We start from the raw sequence: 13856 nt of genomic DNA, 5'->3' as shown, positions 1-13856 counted from the left end.
GTTTTGGTCATCTTAGTATCACTTTCGGTAATCCTTTTAATCCAGTTGCGGGTACACGGAGAGAGATTTTTAGTTCCGGCGAATATTAATCACGAATTCGATGCTTTAATCGAAGAGATTAAAAGTGAAATTGATGCAAGATAGAAAATTTCACAAAGGTACACTTGGGGACAATGAATTTGAGACGGCTAATTTTTTTCCACTAGACAGTTACGTTGGCAACACAGAGAAACCTACAGCGCCACAGTCGGCCGAGCGCGAAACAAATTCATTCTCGATAAACGTAACACAACCCATGACCGTTGAATCTGACCTTAGAATACTTGTTGACTTGTCAATCCAACAAGTCATTATCCCCGCGGTATTCTAAGGTTAGATTCGACGTTCATGGGTTATGTTACGTTTATCGAGATTGAGTTTGTTTCGCGCTTGGCCGACTGTGGCGCTGTAGGTTTCTCTGTGTTGCCAACGTAACTGTCTGGTGTAAAAAATTATGCGTCTCAGACTCACTGTCCCGAAGTGTACAAGTAAGCGAATGGTAACGTAACCAGGAATGGTGCAACTACCCTACACCGAGGTTTGTTTCGAATTTGGCGTAACCCGATCGAAAGCAAAGTCAGAGCAACGGCACCCCGGATCGTGGCATTGCACAGGCCGGGGCCTGAGGGCATGAAATTGTACCCCTATCGCGCATTGATATCCCCCGGTCGGTCACTGGAGCATGAAACAGTTGAGCATCGACAATGTAAGCCAATCAAGACCCGCGGGCGGCGTAGTCGAAGCGAGGCAAGACGAGGGACGGAAGGCGGGTGGGTAGGTATATCAGAGACTGGGAAGGGTAATCGCCTGAAATTGCATTAAATTTAAATTTTTAGTTACGTCAATCCCCCGGGGGATAACGCGGCCCATCGTCTGCGCCGCTCGCCGTCTCCCGATCTCGGTCTTTTGATGCTGCGACAAATTGATCCACCCAGCTCGCTTCTTCTATTCTAGCCAATTCGATACTGGAATACGCGCATCCGAACCCGAGTCAAAATTCAGCGCCTACGTTTCACCCTAACAAGGTTCGTACGAACCTACTTTGAAGGAAACTTGACCTGGAAATCCTACATTGAACCTTCAACTTCTAAAAATTAAAGTACCAAGTCGTACTTTGACCCTCCGGTAGCAGACGATTGAACATGTTTTGACGCTGTTCGATCTGCAGCTCCTACATTTGACCTGTAAATCATCCCCCATAGATATATTGTTACAGCGACATTCGAGTGTTCACAATGAATAATCCAAGGGCTATTTCGACATCATTTTGATAAGTTTTAACAACGTTTGAAAATTAAGTATTGCATTTCGACTGTATTCATTCAACGTTCTTATGAATACAAAAACCCTTTTAACTGATCGCTGGTACAGAAAATACGATTAAACGCATGTGTAAACCAATTCCTGTTTATTGGGATTTTAATTTTGATTTCACACGTTTTGATCATATTTTTTGTATTTCAATCATGTTCAATCAGAATCGTATGGAGAGTTTCAAGCCAGCAGGTTTTACCCCACCTCTGGTGGTTTAAAGGAGGATCTAAACAGTCCCTACTATGAACCGAAACTTCGTATCTCGTGAAATTTCGGACCATTTTAGCGTCAAAATATGGTCTGATATCGCATTGAAATAGAACCTACCTTAGTATCTTCAGTCGGAGCTCCAACGTAGGGTTTAAAGGGGGCGCTAAATTTCGACTCGGGAATCCAACTTCGTCACCGGCACGTCTCTGACTGTTCCAAAAGCAGGAATATTACTCCTACGTTAATCCATCGCGAGAGGAGTCCTCAAACGTTCGATGTACGTTCGATGTACGTTTGAATTTGGACTACATCCGAACCCCGAATGGACTCCAGATCTCGTTGGTATGATGCTCGAGTAATTGGAAGCACAAAGTTGTCTCACCGAATTGGATTTCACGTTAGAATACGTTGAATTGTTGAAATGGCAAATTGAACCTCTTTGTTGTCAGAAGAAATGGAATTTCCTAATAGTCGAAACTCGATTACAAGTTGAATTTCACCGGTGAGCATTGATAAGTATACATGTACGTAGGTAGCTTAACCTTGATATATCTTTTCCTGCTCGTTAATGTTTCTCCTCATTCCTACGTCATCGTATTCCAGTCAAGGGTACAACAAGTAGGTTAGGTTACACCGAGCTATTCACGAGGGCGCGTATCTCGCACACACGGATAAAGGGAGAATCGACATAGATGTGTAGGTATACCTGAAGCGAGTAATTTTGTAGAAACGAGCATTCTCTTTGGTGGATTGAAATCTTAAGCCCTGTGGGGGTTTCGCGTTATTACCGAGGTAGAAAATGATCATACGCCAGCCAGCATCCCCTGTTCTCGAGGTCACCTCCTCCTTCTCCTCCTTCTCCTCCTTCTCCTCATCCTCATCCTCCTCCCCCTGCTCCCTCCTCAACCTTCGACGTTTTCCTTTCCTTCCCTTGCAGACATGCCCGCACGATGGTGGTCGAGGCCACATTATAGTGTACAAATTAACCGAGCGTCTAAACTGAAGCAAAAGCAACCTAAACTATAGTGCCGGTAAGTGGTAAGCCATGGAGTATGGAAAGGACGAATACGGACGTAGGACGAGGATGAGGCTTACGGTGTAATTTGCAACGGCTTAAGCCGCCAGCTCCGACCAATTTGATCCCCCGCGTGTGAAATCTTATACCTCGTACGATCTTTACGTCTTTTTTACCCGCAATATGTTTTTTTTTTCCTATTTATTACATTCACTCTTTGTTTTATCGTTGTTTTATTTAATTTATTTTTTTCAATCGAGCGGAGCGCAGAGTCCGCGAGACTTCGAGTGCATCGCACGGCAAAGAAATACACACGAAGTAGGAAAAAATGAATATTCATACATACTCCCCATGAAAAGCGATACCCCGAGCCATCCGCTCTACGGTCAATGGGCGGTGTCGCAATTTTTCTTTTACCTCATCGTTGCTGGTGCTGAGTATACCGTATACACCGTACTCCTCCACTCTTGTGTGTACCTATACTTACATACCCGAGAGCATCACGAGCCGAGAACACGAGCTGGTGGGTTTTACGGGCTGTCGCCCAGAATCTGGAGTAAGAATTTTTTGTCTCTCCGGTATTACCACGCATACAAGGAAAAATGCTTAATTTAGTGGATAAAAAGGCGGCACCGCGGCGTAACCACCGGGAACTCAATACCCCGTAAGGCAAAAATATTCCGTAAAAGTTGGAACTTCGCGTCATCCGAGCATGCCGAGCATTGATCAGCCCGTAATGAAGTCGTTTCACCTCGAGTCCGACGCAGTTGAAGCGATTACACACTAAGGAGAGCCCAGGGCATGACGGTTCGCTCGCGGTTACCTCGAGAGTGCATTAAACAAAACACTATATTAACACACGGGGGGAACGTCCGGTGTTTAAGTACCTATACCCACACTTTGGCTTGGATGTGGCTGTGCTAGGGGCCGGAGAGCGTGCGTGGCCGACAGGTAGTCGATGATTTGCAACATTTTATCCACTCGAACATCGAGTGTTTTAAACCGACGACGGTGCAATATGGCGGACTCGGGCAGGGATGGAAGGCACGGTTGACAAGCGATCTCCACTTCACCGTACACCAAGGAGGTTCCTTCCATGGTGCAGGGCAGCCCAGTCCATGCACCGCAGGCCCTTACGATTCTTCTCTCTTCCCCCGCCCTCGCTGATGAACCGAGCAAATGTTTATACAAGAACAAAGCTACGCGAGTATCGGCTGTCGCCTAGCTTTTCACTTGTTTTTCAGACATACCTGTATTCCGATATGTTTGACGATTTTAAGTGACCAAATACACTTCAGGGGAAGGGGAAACAACCCACTGAACATCAGGGGTTGAACGAAGACGGATAAAGTTCCCGAGAGAGAGAGAGAGAGACAGAGGGAGACGGGGTCTTGAGACTGCGGCCGAAGAAGTAGGTCTGGTTCGTCCAACTCCATTTTCACAAAGATCCGATCACGGACCGTGCAAAAACACGACCAACCCAATGAACCGACATCCTGAACATCTCGGGAAGAGTACCGAGACCTCTTCGAATCCGAAATCCAATTGTCAAATCGAATGGTCACGTGCGAGGATCGTTGGATTGAAACGTCTCGCGTCTTTGTCGTGAAATTTAAATCGTCGTTCCGAATTATGTCGACCAGCTGTCTCTGGGACGTCTAAACATCTTGATGAGTTTCATCATACTCAACAGTCGGGGCGAGACACGCCTCTTCTACTGGACAATGTCGGGCCAAAAATATCCTACAGTCATCCAGCTAAAGCCGGTACATTCCCACCCTGTGACAAACGTCTCGCGATGACTTGAACGAGTCTTCAACCGACCCGCTTTCAATCCCTCCGAAGCTTTCGTACGTAGGTTTATACTCTAAATAAGTAGTCTTGATCAAGTGTGAAAGTGTTTGACGAATCTCGCTTATTCGCTCCAGTGCGATGTTGCGTACGTATGACAGGACGTCGGGAACATTCCAATGGTCGAGAGTGCAACGTTTATAGCGTCACAGTTCCGCCTGGGCATCACCTCAAATATTAATTTTTAAAATGTTTGAGCATAAAGGCGTGATTCTCACGGCGATATATGCGCGCGTTGTGTGATCAGGATGGTCTCATTTGACTTTGGGAACAAAGCCGCTGTGAAATCGCGTCACAGCAAGAAAACGGATATCGGACCAATCGTACATGTGTCATAGTCCGATCTCAGCTTCTCATGGGCGGAACGTAGGTAACATGGAATTACATCCGAACGATTTTTTGGAGACATCGCGTTGTGGGTAGGTACTGACGAGGGACAAACAAGGTACCAAGAGAAATGGTCGGTTAAAGTGTTTGCCGAGGACCCAGCTGAGCGGTCCACACACAAAATTCTCCTTCTCTGTCGCTCTTTCACTCTGTCCTTCTTCCTTTCTTTTCATTCTCTTCTCTCTCTATATCTATCCGTCTGTCTCACTCTGTCCGTTCCGTCTGTCGTGGGAAAAATCTCGAAAATTAAGTCCTTCCGAAACAAGGAAAGAGCAGAACCGCTCTAATCCTGTTGTCTCAAGTAAAATTGCTTGCGCGCTGAAAAAATTATCCCCGTTTCAACGGGCGGCCGGATTCTCGTGCATACCTCGGGACCTCTACTGTCCTAATCCTGTTTGCTTCACATACCGTTTTACCTCGGCCAGAATAAAAACGTGTAATTAAATTACGGTTTCGAACCCCTTTGCGGTTCATTGAATTTCACCAAATTCATGTTTTTTTTTCTTTTCCTCCCATCCCTCTCCCCACGTCATCTAGCTACCGGACAGGTTTCACCATTGCAGTAATAATTTTACAGACAATTTAATGAGGCGTCATCTAATTACAAAAATCTACCGTAATTACGGCAACATTTGGCAGGCGGTTTTACTATTCCGGGATGTGTACGTTCCAAAGGAAACGAAGGGGAATTGAAAGGCACGGTAGAACAGATACGGAGACGGTACGTCGAGTATAAGCGGAACCATGGAGAGAGGGAGAGAAAATACAGAATGGAAGCAATTCGATTGACGACAAAAGATCGCGATTCCGGGTTCGAACATCTCGCTCATTGTCGGTATAAATGGTGTAGACTGCGGAACGAAGTCAACGTTGGTAAATAATTAAAATCTTATCAGACACAGTTTGTGTGTCAGAGACTTGAGTGCGACGAGAATAGGGTGTCCTTGTACGAAAGGCAACAGAAGAGGGAAGGAGGATGTTTGCCATCAAACACTAAAAGGGCTCTCAACAGATCCTCCGCTAGTTTTTTGTACTCGCTCGTGTCCTCTTCTCATTGTCAGACAGAGTAGTCAGTCGCTACTGCAGTCTAACGCTCAGGGAACGAATGTCTCTCATCGCGAGAAGAATAAGAAGAATACTAAGAAAAGGAACGAGAGAAACTGAGGAAAAACAAAGAAAAAAATTGAAAAAATTTTTTTATTAAATAGTGACAGGAATGAAAATCGAGAATAATACCTACTACAAATGAATTTCCGCACGTCCGCGATTATCGCTAGGGGTATATTTTACGGGGTATCTGTTATTTTCGCAGTCAACGAGCATCGACACTGCCGGTACCGGCGGATCGATGCTTGAATTATCGTTAACGAAGGAGTTGAATGACGGCTGATTAAGCCACGTGCCACTTGGCAGCTGCTCTTCGAGCCCGTAGTGTCACTTGCGCTTTGACTACGCGCGGCGTTGCTTCAAGCACTCTCGAATCGATTTGCCGCAGGAGGAAGGCAAGTAAGTATAGGAACCAACCAACCAACGAACCCGCCGCCTCTTCGTCGCTAAACTCCCGTCGACGACGAGTATCGCCGATCCAAGTATAATAAAGAGACTTTCTTCGAGTCTATAATATACCGGAGATTCGAAATCGTTAGAAAGTTTTATAGCTTCTTCAAATTTCGCAACTGCCCGATGGTTTGGATGTTAGAAAAAAGAAAAAAACCAAACATCGTCTCAACGAACGCTGCGACGGGCATACGTTGAGAGGGGTAGGAAGGGGGGAACGGAGCTGGATGAAAGGAGCAGTATCGTTTTAACGTCTCTATTAGCGGCTATTAAAAGCGAACAGCGAAAAACCTCTCGTCCGAATCGCGCCCTCTTCACATACCGCTTCGTTCGGTATCACGTTACCCATTGTGCCAGCCTTGGAGAGAGCTCAGATTTTCGAACGATATACCCATTGTAAAGGCCGGGGGTATTTAGCATGGGGTGGAGAGAGTCCGGTGAAGATTGTGCCCGGGGTACCAAGCCTATAGAACGTCTCTCTATGGTGTCTCGTGACACACGGGGTACGATTTTGTTAAAATGATATCCCCCGACCCGTCAGTATTATTATTTTACCTCCACCCCCTCCCCCGGCAGACGAGAAAGAGAGAGAGAAAATGAAAAAAACACGTCAAAATGAAGGAAAGAAAAAGAATATCACGAACGAATCACACACGCAACAGGAAATGGAACTTTGTGAAAGGAACTCGTGTTGATATTATATTCTTTCGATTCATGTACACGACATAAACTATCGTGATATTTTGTCACAAACATCTTTTACGACTCTGACGTACTCAGAGATGTCTCGAAAAAACACTTTAAAGACGTTCCTACTCGTGGAAGGGTTTTGATAACTTTTAGCAACACGGTCGCAACTGGCGACTAATTTTGATTCAATCTTCACGCTGAGGAAAGATTGAGAAATAAAGAATACTGATAAATTGTAGACATGCGGCTATTAGCGAGAATCGAGTTATTTTTCACTCTTTGTACATACTTCAATTCAATTCCTTGCGGTTCCTATTGCTGGCACCATTATCCTTTACGTTTTATATGCTTATTTGGCGTGGTCAAAAAAAATGATTGGTCATCCGTTCTAAACGTATTCTTGGTACAGACACACCCTAATGACAGACCCACGTTCTTCGGGCTCAGCTGACGCGTTTTAGTTCACTTTCGGGATCTTTTTCGATGGGTTCCGGTAGCACGGGACGAAAAGTAGAGGTTGAAAAACGAAAGAGGAAAGTGGGAAGCCGGGTATAACGAGCCGAGATGTCGGACTATTTGCGACGATAATTAATGCCGAGAACGCGTTCTCGATTTGAACACTCTCGTTCTGTTCGTACACTCGAAAAAAAATTGCCTTATTTCGTTTCATTTCATCTTTTTTTTTTCTTCGCCCCTCTTCGGTCCTCCTTTTTCAATATCAATATCAAACGATTGCAAAGAGCTTGAAACTCGCGTCGAGGCCAGACGATCGACTTGTTTCTCAAGGCAAATGTGCTAGGAAAAAAAAAACGACTCCGAATTGAAAATCATTTAAAAATGACGGGTACAGGGATTATGATAATTAATACTTTTTAAAGCGGTATATCGTAGATATCGGATAGATCGGCATAATCAAACGGATTACAGGTGACACCTTCACCGAATCCAACTATGGCTAAACAAATTTCATTTAAATCACATATCTCTTGTAACGCGTATAAGATTGAGATTCGTTAATTTTTTTGTCCCCCTATTCGTTATAGTTAATTCAAATCGATTCAGCGTCCGCAAGTTGCAATCTGCACTTTATAAAATTTTATCAAGAGAGTAAACGAATTTTGAAACTATCTGCAGGAGTTTCGAAACAGGAAGAGAGGAAAAGAGATTACAAAAAATGGGAAAGGATTAAAAAAAAAAAAAAAAAATCTGTGCGGCCGGTGTTTCGCTCGTGGGATAATCCGCAGAGCCATGCTCAAAGTGGCGAATTTTGCGGTCGACGTTTTAACGCGGAGAAAACCAGCGCCGAGCAGTTCGCGGATATAACGCGTAGCCATGACAACCTGAGCGACTTGCGACTCAATTAGCAGGGAAAACACGGGACGCCGTTTCGCGTTTATACTCATCGATCTGAGAGCGGGAGAGAGAAACAAGACCGACTAAACCACTGAGGTACAGAGGCATATATATTTATAGAGGTATTATGGCCGTGAAGACATTTAGTCAAAATCGTGCCTCGATGCTCGGAAACAGAAACTGGAAGAAACGGCGTTTCGTTATCAATGAGTTTCGATAATCAATGATAAATGCTGATGCATGGATTTATACGTAACTGCTTCGATATTTCGTTCTGCAGAATTACTTACAAGAAAATTTCGATTTGTAATTATTATTAGTAAATCATAATAAATTGGTTATCGTGACGACAGAGCTTAAATGCCGTCATAAATTTTGTCCAAGTTTGATTATTTAGTGCAAGTGTTGTACCGAATGATAAATATATTCTGGCAATTTTAACGTTACGTCTAAATGAAAATATCATAGCAACAATTTTGCACGAGTAAATAAAAATAGAAGTGACTAGAATGTTTTGCTACAGCTACGAAACAATTTTTTTAATTCGTATCCACAATCGTATTTTCGAACCATGGTTGAAGACTGTGTACAATAAACGCAAATATAAATATTTCTCCGTGTAGCTATTATTCAAAAACTATTAGGATTCAGGATGAAGAACAAAAAACAAAAGTCAACCGAATGATCGTTATAATCACGAGTGTCTTTAGGCTAATGGGAAAACCGTACTTGTTATACCCACTTGAAAAAGCTTAACTGTAACTCTAAAAAGAACCATCTTGGCCAAAAAGTTCGGTTCAATAAATTATCTCGATAAATGTAGTCGTCAAGAGTTTTCTAAATATTTGAAAGTTGAAAATTTTTAAAGAACAAAATCAGTCAACCATCGTCTGTACCTAAATGCAAATAATTTTCTGTTTACATATCGACCAAATCTGCAAAATCGTTTCTCTGGCATCGTGAAGAAAACAACACATTTCCAACGTGATTTTACAATGTGGTATTAATTATTTTCGGAGGGTACCTTACAAAGCGCTAATCTGTCGGTAGTCAAAGGTCCTGGTTGAAATGGTCCACCAACTAACCGGCGTAAAAATACACCGACGCAAAAATAGCCCGTGACAAAAAGTTGAATTATATTAAATATCGCAAGTATTCTTATTTTTCGTTGGGTTATTTATTCTGTATTATTTGCTCCTGTAACTAGCCTCAACGCCACGCGATCATTTCCGCAAATTTCGCTTCGTTGACACGGCAGGCTATGATTTGACTCGACTTTAAATTTTGACATGTTGTTGTTTATTTATTTATTTATTGTCTTTTTTTTTTTTTTGCAGAATGCAGCAACAATCGGGACCGGGAAGCGGATCTCAGCGACGAGCCCTGAGCCCGGGACCCGGCGGAAGTGATTCGGAGGACTCTGACATCTCCCTGGGACGAACCTCGCCGCCCTCGCCGGCATCCTCGCCGCCTCCGACCCACCAGCCGTCCCCGGTTCCGCTGGGCTCGCTGGGCCCTCTGCCCCCACCGCCCCTCAACTTTCGGTTCGACTCGGCGCAGCCCCAATTCCGGTTCGCGCACGCGCCGGCCTTCAAATTCTCGCCAACCGGCTTCCCGTTCGGACCCCATAGCCCGCAGCACAACCACCCGAGCATCGCCGGTGGTGGGATATTCAGACTGGCTGAAACCAGTCCCTTTCAGGCCGTAGGACCCAGGGGCGATCTCGGCTCGAGGTACGTACCGAATGTTCATTCCTCCTGTATTCCAGCTTCGCTTTGTTAGATATACCGGGACAATCTCTTGAGACTTGAAAATCAACCGCGCATGCGCCAATTTTATCGGCCGTTCGCGCAGGCTGGCCATCCCGAGTTTTCAGCTGTCAAACTTTGTTTCTGCCGGCGATGTAGTTGATACGAATTTTCGAGGTTAGAATCTCGGATAGTTGAGGTATTGACTCGGAAAGGTTTGGAAAGCATTTGTTGTCGGATCGGAAAGTCGATTCTTCGAAGAACGGTCGGAATTTAATGCTCATGCGCTTTGAAAATTCAAACGTACGCATTTTGCGTAGGTTGGCCCGCCTGCGTCGCAGACAAGAATATCGCTGCGGGAATATTTCGCCGACCAATGAGATTTAATTATTTGGCGCATGCGCGGTTGATTATCAAGTTTCAAGAAATTGTTCCGGTATTTTATTGCGTGTCAATTGGATTCATCACGGTAGGAACAAAAGTCTGACCATGCAATTTTCAAAGCGTCAATTTTCTTGAGTCTTGCACGTGTCTGTCGATGAATTTTTTTTTTTTTTAAACTGGGAAAGTTACTGCAAATTCAGCCCTATTTTTAACGAAATTGAACGAACCAACGATGTTTGATTCATCAAGCTTTTCGAGATATACACGTTTCATTTCTGTAAACACGTGAGAATAACAAAAATGATTTTCGACAAAAATTGAGAAAAGGAATACATAGAATCCACGGTATTCAGTACCCGGTAAAGTACATCGTAATGCGAAAAACGATAACAAAAATAACGTATTTTCTAGAGTCATTTCAGCTCATTGATTATCAACGATTGATAATTCTTATACAAAAATGACCAAGTCACCGTATTATTCGACAAACAAATCACTGCGCTTGACGTATAAAAATTCCAAGTTTAAAAGTCCATCTGACTTCTGAATAGTCGGAGTCTCTTACTTTCCACAACGTAAGCTTTTACCATGGAGCCATTAATTGCGGATGCAATTAATTTACAAGATTGATGTATTGAACAAAAAAAAATCACTACTTTGGAACTTTTCGAACAGTTTCGAAATATTTGAGCTTCCAAAGTATGAGCAGTTATATTTTGCTTATAAAATTTAGACAAACGATTTACTTAAATTCAGGCTAAAAGTACAAAGAACTTCAAACTGATACAAATTTTAGCCACTTGAATCTTGGTAAAAATTAAGTCCCTTTGCAAGAATTGACACCACCTCGCAGGAAGGCAATCAACGGTCGAGTTTATTTGATAAAAAAAAAAAAAAAACATGATTTCTACGTAGCAGGGATCAACAGTCTATGCAACGAGTGACAATCAAACGATTAAAATGACTGCGATCATTGATGATGCTTGCGCTAATTAAAAATCGATCAATAGTTAGCAACGATGGGTCCGACAAACGTTGGAGACCCGAGGAATAAAATAAATTTGATTATTCCCTGACGGTTGTTTTCCAGACTTCCGGATCCGCTGGGCCTGCCACCCCCGCGACTCCACCCCCACAAAGGGCTGCTGCACCACCCTCACCCCCCGCACCAGCTGACCGAAGGTATATCGAGGTTATCGGACGGCTCTCGTCTCTCCGACGGCGGCGTTTCCCGTCTCTCTGACAGCCTCTCGGAGGCTCACAGCCCCCCATTGATGGCGACGAATCTCTCCGTCACCGGTCCGCTCAGAGTCGCGGTGCCGAGTCCTCACACCCCTTCGTCAAGGGGCAGCCCCCCGGCGGGGCAGCATACGCCGCAAGGTCACGGCCAAGGTCAGATGATGAAGAGGATAGTGACGCCCCCGCCGCATCCGACACCCCCAAAAATTCACAGGCCATTCTCGCCCGCGTGATACGCGAGGAGATGAAACGTTGCGTGAAAATTGATGCGATTCAACGGAGTATGATGATAATAACGATGATAAATTCAATGGAAATACGAGATAAGTGTATAAATAATAATAACCTCGCGATAAATTCTTTGAACGCAAATTTAATACGCGACACCCGATCGTTCGAGAATTATAATCGAGCCGTGGTTAAGTAGTGACGATGATTATCTGAAGGAAAAAAAAAAAAAAAAAAAAAACGATGCGTTGACTAATAAATTTGACGAAAAATATAAATATAACGTAATATCAACGGCGGAAGACAAGGCTGCTTTCTTTTTTTCTAACGTTTCCAGAGTTCAGCTGGATTTGAACGTGCATTTTGTATAATACATACGATAAACGAATTGTGAAAAAACGAATGGCGTTATTGTAGGTAATGTGATCAAAATCAATATGAAAATACAGATGAACGGAATGCTCGTTGAGGCGCACAAAAAAAGCGATGTACCTACATCAGTGTTACAATGTGACGGAACAGTTTTGTTGCATGCATAAACGTGAAAGATTCAATTTTCAATTCAAAAATATAACTTTAGAGACGACGTAAAACCGGATCCCGACAAATAAACGTATATTGTAGAAAAGTGAAACGTATGGAAGAGAAAAGAGAAAAAAATAAAAAAACAAAAAATAATAATAATCATAGAACAAAGAGGGGAAAAAAAAAAACCTATAGAAATTCATTCGAATGTTTTGCGGTGTATTATTGAAAAAAATTGTTACACGACGACGCGTCGAGTTAATAAAAAGAAATAGAAATAAATAACAATGGTAAATTCACATTGGTTTTTGTCAAAAAAAAAGAAGCCCTTTCCATACCGTGGAAAAATTCTAAAATATCGATATTGATAAAACGTTTTATTATCGTCAAACTTTTATAACCAAATACTCTTCTACTGCTACTACCTCTACTTCTACTGCTCTGAATCTTCTTCCTCATCTTCACCGTCTTTCCTGTTTTCTTCTTTGCTCCGCTAGTAGGTATGACAAAGTGTAAAAGTAAGATTGGAGCTGAGAAGCTTGCGAAGCTAATCGAGAATCACTGGATGGATAAAAAAAATTAAATAAAACGAACGGCAAGGACAAAATGAAGAAGAACCATCTTCGCGCTTAGCCCGGAGCAATGTTATTCCCCATTACCTTTATCCCGAGCATCAATCACCTAATCGTGCCCCTGTTTTTTGTAGATAGTATCGATAGTAAAAATTCTCGTATAACCAATTCTATAGCATTAAAAACAATACATATACATGGACTGTACTATACATAAATCGGCATACAAAACTCATGCGTATGTATATACATATGTGTACATAAATATGAATAGGAATACATATATATGTACGTATATATATAAATAGTTACGATTATTGATATGAAAATGACACACACACACACACACACATATATATATATATATATAAATATATATATATGTTAAGAAATTAACATTTACAAATATTATTATTATTACTATTATTATTATTATGATTTTACGCCTGTACATAAATTGCCCGCCCAAAAATATATTATCAAATTATTATACGAAATTTAATTTTTATATTATTATTACAACACCTGTCACGCTCTCCAGAGTTTCCTTCTATCGTTCTCACTCTGTCATTCTATCTCGATGTGCAAGCACGAATCATATGCATTATAGATACATAAATTATACATGTGAGGAGATAATATATATATGTATATATACTCAACGTGTACGAGCGATTTCTTTCTTTTTTTTTTTCACGTCGAGTATAATATGTTAATATAACCTTTCACATGGACAGGCGAAGA

The 13856-nt window shown here is 42.5% G+C and overlaps 1 protein-coding gene across 1 annotated transcript in view; it reads left to right on the top strand.

The window, feature by feature from the left end:
* Positions 1 to 13466, top strand: part of LOC124305922 (homeobox protein SIX3) — a 37449-nt gene extending 23983 nt beyond the window's left edge. The window contains exons 2-3 of the mRNA XM_046765934.1: positions 9754 to 10149; positions 11639 to 13466. Of these exons, the coding sequence (XP_046621890.1) occupies positions 9754 to 10149; positions 11639 to 12020 (778 nt within the window). The 3' untranslated portion in view covers positions 12021 to 13466. The remainder of the gene's footprint in view (positions 1 to 9753; positions 10150 to 11638) is intronic.
* Positions 13467 to 13856: the final 390 nt, after the last annotated feature.

This window comes from Neodiprion virginianus, chromosome 5 (genome assembly GCF_021901495.1).
Source record: "Neodiprion virginianus isolate iyNeoVirg1 chromosome 5, iyNeoVirg1.1, whole genome shotgun sequence".
NCBI lineage: Eukaryota > Metazoa > Arthropoda > Insecta > Hymenoptera > Diprionidae > Neodiprion > Neodiprion virginianus.
This window is presented reverse-complemented; position numbering and strand designations above follow the sequence as displayed.